This window comes from Oncorhynchus kisutch, linkage group LG3 (assembly GCF_002021735.2).
Source record: "Oncorhynchus kisutch isolate 150728-3 linkage group LG3, Okis_V2, whole genome shotgun sequence".
Lineage (NCBI taxonomy): Eukaryota > Metazoa > Chordata > Actinopteri > Salmoniformes > Salmonidae > Oncorhynchus > Oncorhynchus kisutch.
In genome coordinates this window covers 6,138,020-6,145,466 of record NC_034176.2, presented here as the reverse complement: position 1 = coordinate 6,145,466, position 7,447 = coordinate 6,138,020, and the positions used below count along the sequence as shown (strand labels likewise).

General features: G+C 50.5%; 1 protein-coding gene across 1 annotated transcript in view; it reads left to right on the top strand.

Annotated features, from left to right (window-relative positions):
- Window positions 1-7,447, top strand: part of LOC109876754 (extracellular matrix protein FRAS1-like) — a 143,974-nt gene that overhangs the window by 125,040 nt on the left and 11,487 nt on the right. Inside the window, exons 16-24 of the mRNA XM_031816138.1 lie at window positions 139-289; window positions 564-723; window positions 2,403-2,571; window positions 3,540-3,786; window positions 5,245-5,589; window positions 5,857-6,017; window positions 6,443-6,587; window positions 6,842-7,047; window positions 7,216-7,372. Of these exons, the coding sequence (XP_031671998.1) occupies window positions 139-289; window positions 564-723; window positions 2,403-2,571; window positions 3,540-3,786; window positions 5,245-5,589; window positions 5,857-6,017; window positions 6,443-6,587; window positions 6,842-7,047; window positions 7,216-7,372 (1,741 nt within the window). The remainder of the gene's footprint in view (window positions 1-138; window positions 290-563; window positions 724-2,402; window positions 2,572-3,539; window positions 3,787-5,244; window positions 5,590-5,856; window positions 6,018-6,442; window positions 6,588-6,841; window positions 7,048-7,215; window positions 7,373-7,447) is intronic.

Here is a 7,447-nt window from a genome sequence, read left to right as displayed (position 1 = left end):
GACTGACTGTCTGACTGACTGTCTGACTGTCTGATTGACTGACTGACTGTCTGATTGACAGACGGACTGACGGACTGACTGTCTGGTTAGTTGATTGATTTACTGACTGACTGACTGTCTGATTGATTGATGTTGCAGGCCACCAACCTGATCAGTAAGAAGGAGCTGTTGACCATGGACCCAGACACAGACGATGGTCAGCTGGTCTATGAGGTCACAGCAGAGCCTAAACACGGCTTCCTGCAGAGCAAACTGAAACCTGGCGCTCCCATCACCACCTTCACACAAGGTACAGTGTGTGTGTGGGTGTGTGTATGTGTGTGTGGGTGGGTGGTGGGTGGTCTATGTTGTGCTAACGTTGGTCTATGTTGTGCTAACGTTGGTCTATGTTGTGCTAACGTTGGGTCTATGTTGTGCTAACGTTGGGTCTATGTTGTGCCAACGTTGGGTCTATGTTGTGCTAATGTTGGGCTAACGTTGGGTCTATGTTGTGCTAACGTTGGCTAACGTTGGGTCTATGTTGTGCTAACGTTGTGTTAACTTGGCCCCCCTTCCCCCTCCAGCTGACGTTAACCAGGGCTTGATCCGCTACGTGCTCTTTGAAGAGAGCGTGACAGAGACCGTGGACAACTTTAAGTTCCTGGTGAAGGACGGCAAGCCCAACGTTGTCTCTGATAACCTGTTCCATATCCAGTGGTCCTTCGTCAGCTTCCAGCACAGGAGGTCAGAGAGGCACAGCCTGCTGTAACAAGTAGGGCCCAGCATGTCATCAGACTCCCATAGACCCGTGTATGGTTCAGACTCCCATAGACCCGTGTATGGTTCAGACTCCCATAGACCCGTGTATGGTTCAGACTCCCATAGACGCGTGTATGGTTCAGACTCCCATAGACCCGTGTATGGTTCAGACTCCCATAGACCCGTGTATGGTTCAGACTCCCATAGACCCGTGTATGGATCAGACTCCCATAGACCTGTGTATGGATCAGACTCCCATAGACCCGTGTATGGTTCAGACTCCCATAGACCCGTGTATGGTTCAGACTCCCATAGACCCGTGTATGGATCAGACTCCCATAGACCCGTGTATGGTTCAGACTCCCATAGACCCGTGTATGGATCAGACTCCCATAGACCCGTGTATGGTTCAGACTCCCATAGACCCGTGTATGGTTCAGACTCCCATAGACCCGTGTATGGTTCAGAATCCCATAGACCCATGTATGGTTCAGACTCCCATAGCCCTGTGTATGGTTCAGACTCCCATAGCCCCGTGTATGGTTCAGACTCCCATAGACCCGTGTATGGTTCAGACTCCCATAGACCCATGTATGGTTCAGACTCCCATAGCCCCGTGTATGGTTCAGACTCCCATAGACCTGTGTATGGTTCAGACTCCCATAGACCCGTGTATGGTTCAGACTCCCATAGACCCGTGTATGGTTCAGACTCCCATAGACCCGTGTATGGTTCAGACTCCCATAGCCCCGTGTATGGTTCAGACTCCCATAGACCCGTGTATGGTTCAGACTCCATAGACCCGTGTATGGTTCAGACTCCCATAGCCCCGTGTATGGTTCAGACTCCCATAGACCCGTGTATGGTTCAGACTCCCATAGACCCGTGTATGGTTCAGACTCCCAAACATCTTCATGGGTTTGGAGCTTCTGAATTTGGCCACAGTTCTATACAGCCATTTCAGCTATTATCGTGTTGTTGTATCTCTCAAAGCTGTATGTCTGTCTTTATGTAACTGATGCCCTCTGATGCCCTCTGATGCCCTGTGATGCCCTCTGATGCCCTCTGATGCCCTCTGATGCCCTCTGATGCCCTCCCCTCTGATGCTCTTTGATGCCCTCTGATGCTCTTTGATGCCCTCTGATGCTCTCTAATGCCCTCTGATGCTCTGTGATGCTCTGTGATGCCCTCTGATGCCTCTGATGCCCTCTGATGCTCTCTGATGCCCTCTGATGCTCTTTGATGCCCTCTGATGCGGCTTTGATGCCCTCTGATGCTCTCTAATGCCCTCTGATGCTCTGTGATGCCCTGTGATGCCCTCTGATGCCCTGTGATGCCCTCTGATGCTCTGTGATGCCCTGTGATGCCCTCTGATGCCCTGTGATGCCCTCTGATGCTCTGTGATGCCCTCTGATGCTCTGTGATGCCCTGTGATGCTCTTTGATGCTCTCTGATGCCCTCCGATGCCCTCTGATGCCCTCTGATGCTCTCCAATGCCCTCTGATGCCCTGTGATGCCCTCTGATGCCCTCTAATGCCCTCTGATGCCCTGTGATGCCCTGTGATGCCTGTGATGCTCTCTGATGCCCTCAAATGCCCTTTGAGGCCCTGTGATGCTCTCTAATGCCCTCTGATGCCCTGTGATGCCCTCTGTGCCCCTCACAGCTACAATGTGAGTGAGAAGGCTGGCACGGTGTCGGTCACAGTGAAGAGGACGGGTAACCTGAACCAGTATGCCATCGTGCTGTGTCGTACGGAACAGGGCACCGCCACCTCCACCTCCAGTGTGGGCTCTCTCCCCGGACAGCACGACTACGTGGAGTATGCTGGGCAGGTACTGTTATTTGATTTATTTATCCAGGCAAGTTAATTAATGACACATATTCACGTTTTGAGGCAAATCCTGGGAAACAGTTGTTGGAATACCCTTCTCCTCTCCTCTCCTCTCCTCTCCTCTCCTCTCCTCTCCTCTCCTCTCCTCTCCTCTCCTCTCTCTCCTCTCCTCTCCTCTCCTCTACCTCTTCCTCTCCTCTCCTCTCCTCTCCTCTCCTCTCCTCTCCTCTCCTCTCCTCTCCTCTCCTCTCCTCTCCTCTCCTCTCCTTTCCTCTCCTCTCTTCTCTTCTCTTCTCTTCTCCTCTCCTCTCCTCTCCTCTCCTCTCCTCTCCTCTCCTCTCCTCTCCTCTCCTCTCCTCTCCTCTCCTCTCCTCTCCTCTCCTCTCCTCTCCTCTCCTCTCCTCTCCTCTCCTCTCCTCTCCTCTCCTCTCCTCTCCTCTCCTCTCCTCTCCTCTCCTCTCCTCTCCTCTCCCCTCCTCACCTCGCCTCTTCTCTCCTCTGTTCTCCTCTCCTCTCCTCTCCACTCCTCTGTTCTTCTCTCCCCTCTCCTCCTCTCCTCTCCTCTCCTCTCATCTCATCTCCCCTCCCCTCCTCGCCTCTTCTTCTCCTCTGTTCTTCCCTCCTCTTCTCTTCTCTCCTCTCATCTCCTCTCCTCTCCTCTTCTCTCCTCTGTTCTCCTCTCCTCTCCTCTGTTCTCCTCTGTTCTCCTCTCATCTCCTCTCCTCTCCTCTGTTCTTCTCTCCCCTCCCCTCCTCTCCTCTCCTCTCATCTCATCTCCCCTCCCCTCCTCGCCTCTTCTTCTCCTCTGTTCTTCCCTCCTCTTCTCTCCTCTCATCTCCTCTCCTCTCCTCTGTTCTCCTCTCCTCTCCCCCTCCTCTCCTCTTCTCTCCTCTGTTCTCCACTCCTCTCCTCTTCTCATATTTGTACTACACCCATAACAACATTTCTAACCTCCCGTCTCCCCCCCAGGTCCAGTTTGACGAGCGGGAGGACACCAAGGTGTGTACCGTAGAGATCCAGGACGACAAGGTGTTTGAAGGTGTGGAGAGTTTCCAGATGGAGCTGAGCATGCCCGTCTACGCCCTCCTGGGTCAAGTGACCTGCGCCAGCGTCAACATCAACGACACAGAGGACGAACCCACGCTGCAGTTTGACAAGAAGACCTACCATGTCAACGAGGGTACCGGGTTCATACACGCCCCTATAGAGAGGAAAGGTATTAGTAACCATTACACTATCATTAACACTACCCCAAACCTGACCCTGACCCTGATTCTGTCCCTGACCCCAACCCTGACTCTGTACCTGACCTCAACCCTGACCCCAACCCTGACCCCATCCATGACCCTGACTCTGTCCCTGACCCCAAACCTGACCCCAATCCTGACCCCGTGCCTGACCCTGACTCTGTCTCTGACTCCAAACCTGACCCTGACCCAAGCCTGACTCTGTACCTGACCCCAACCATGACCCCGTCCCTGACCCTGACTCTGTCCCTGACCCCAAACCTGACCCTGACCTTGACCCAACCCTGACTCCGCCCCTGACCCCAACACTGACCCTGACCCCATCAAGAGGTAATTGAGGAGGAGACTGCTATCACTCAAACAAAGATAAGCATTTCACTACACTCGCATTGACATCTGCTAACCATGTGTATGTGACCAATAACATATATTAACCATGTCACCAATAACATCTGCTAACCATGTGTATGTGACCAATAACATCTGCTAACCATGTGTATGTGACCAATAACATCTGCTAACCATGTGTATGTGACCATTAACATCTGCTAACCATGTGTATGTGACCAATAACATCTACTAACCATGTGACCAATAACATCTGCTAACCATGTGTATGTGACCATTAACATCTGCTAACCATGTGTATGTGACCATTAACATCTGCTAACCATGTGTATGTGACCATTAACATCTGCTAACCATGTGTATGTGACCAATAACATCTGCTAACCATGTGTATGTGACCAATAACATCTACTAACCATGTCTATGTGACCATTAACATCTGCTAACCATGTGACCAATAACATCTATTAACCATGTGTATGTGACCAATAACATCTGCTAACCATGTGTATGTGACCAATAACATCTACTAACCATGTGACCATTAACATCTGCTAACCATGTGACCATTAACATCTGCTAACCATGTGACCATTAACATCTGCTAACCATGTGACCATTAACATCTGCTAACCATGTGACCGATACATTTTGATTTGATTTGACCTGCGCCTTCCAGTAGTGCTGCTTAGTGCAGTGATAGTCCAGCCCTTCAGACCACCATCCAGGGTGTGGCAGGTAGCTTAGTGCAGTGATAGTCCAGCCCTTCAGACCACCATCCAGGGTGTGGCAGGTAGCTTAGTGCAGTGATAGTCCAGGCCTTCAGACCACCATCCAGGCTGTGGCAGGTAGCTTAGTGGTTAGCACTTTGGACTTGTAACTGAAAGTTTGCAAGATCGAATCACTGAGCTGACAAGGTACAAATCTGTTGTTCTGCCCCTGCTAGTTAAATAAAGGTAAAATAAAAAAATAAAAAAATAAGAGGGTTTGGGTTGAATGTGGTAAGACACATTTCAGTTGTACCACTGACTAGGTATCACCCTTTCCAAACAGTCTTTCCTCTGTCTCTCTCCCTCCAGGTGACACCAGCAGTACGGTCTCGGCTCTCTGTCACACGGTCCCTAAGTCAGCTAAGGGAAGCAGTCCACACGACCTGGAGTCTGGGTCTGACTATAAGAGTCGAGGTATGACTGGCGACAGCAGGGTCATCTTCGGCCCCGGTGTCTCCGTGTCCACCTGCGACGTCAAGCTCATCGACGACAGCGAATACGAACTCTCAGAGGAGTTTGAGCTCCACCTGTCGGATGCTTCGGATAACGCCCGCATGGGCGATGTCAGCGTGGCGACGGTGGTTATCGACGGGCCAAATGATGCTTCGACGGTATCCCTGGGAAACGCTACGTTTACATTCAGCGAGGACGCCGGTGAGAACTCATAATGCGTTATAATGGCTCACAGCAGGTTATAAAGGCTAATAAGCAGTTATTAAGTGTGACTAAGGATAGTTATATATCTGGTGACTTTGGGCTATGCTAGAGTTAAATGGTCACATTTCTACGTTCAATTCCTCGACAATCAATAGATATACTGTATATCATCGCTTGAATGAACCGTTGGGAGAACAGGAAGTATAACTCTAACCTCTGACCTCTGACCTAACACCCTATAACCTCTGACCCTTGATCTCCCAGGCACCATAGAGATCCCAGTGATGCGTCAGGGCAGTGACCTGTCGTCAGTGACCTCTGTGTGGTGCGCCACGCGCCCCTCTGACCCCCCCTCCGCCACCCCCGGGGTCGACTACATCCCCTCCTCCAGGAGGGTGGAGTTCAAAGCTGGAAAGACTATGGAGGTAAAGAAGAAGAATAACATTTTGTTATTGTTTTATTGTCTAAAATACCAATGTCAGCGATGTAATAATTTTTCAAAAGGATTTTAGTTTTTTGTATTGAGAGTAGGAATTGAGTGTCTGGTCTGTCTCTTTCCTCTGTCTCTCTCTCTCTCTCTTGTTCTGTCTCTCTCTCTGTCTCTCTCTCTGTCTCTCTCTCTGTCTCTCTCTTACTCTCTCTGTCTGTCTCTCTCTCTCTCTCTGTCTGTCTCTCTCTCTCTGTCTCTCTCTCTCTCTCTCTGTCTTTCTCTCTTTCTCTCTTACTCTCTCTTTCTCGCTCTTACTCTCTCTGTCTCTCTCTCTGTCTCTCTCTCTTTGTCTCTCTCTCTCTCTGTGTCGCTCTCTCTCTCTCTCTCTCTCTGTCTCTCTCTCTCTCTCTCTCGCTCCAGACGTGCAGTCTGACCATCATGGATGACATCCAGAACCCAGCCATGGAGGGGTCTGAGTCCTTTGTTGTGTTCCTCTCCTCCCCTCAGGGGGCCGTCCTTCTGGAACCTTTCCAAGCCTCCGTGGTCATCACGGACACCTTGGACCGTACGTACACCCCTACACACACACACACACCTGTCTTCTAGAGCAGAGGTTTTCTAACTTTTGTTGCCCAGCAACCCACGCACAGGCAAACCGGCGACCCAGGGACTCCCATCATATGTTAGCAAAGACTAAATAAAAGTCACATCTAGATCACCGTCTCCTGGAAGCAGTTGAACACCTTCTGAAATGGTATGTTTTATAGCACAGTACTTCATAATCCCTGCTCATTTACCCCAACAATTCCTTCCTCCCAGTTCCCAGCATGCAGTTTGAGAAGACGGCGTACAAGGTGACGGAGAAGGAGGGCGTACTGGACATCCCCGTCATTCGAACGGGAGACCTGACGGTCAAGTCCTCTGTCCGCTGCTTCACTCGCACCATGTCTGCCATGGTGATGGACGACTTCGAGGAGAGGAGAAACGCAGACGACTCACGTATCTCCTTCCTCCAGGGAGAGAAGGTAGGTTCTTTAGCCCACAGTGGTTCTTCACGGGAATGGGGTTATAATAGTTGGTACATATTAGTGTTAAAATGTGTTTAAAAAAAACTATGTATGGAGCCCTACCAGACCAATACAGTTGGCTTTGATGTTATGCTGATGATGATGATGATGATGATGATGATCCAGGTAAAGAACTGCACGGTGCACATCAACGACGACTCTGTGTTCGAGCCTGAGGAGGAGTTCCAGGTGCATCTTGGGACGCCGCTTGGGGACCAATGGAGTGGAGCCATGGTGGGAGTTAGTGACGTTGTCACGGTAACCATCACTAACGACGAAGACGGTAAACAACGGGACAGGTTTCCCTGATCTCAGTGCTTCTCTACATATGAATAGACTGGCTGTTGATAGTTTGTAT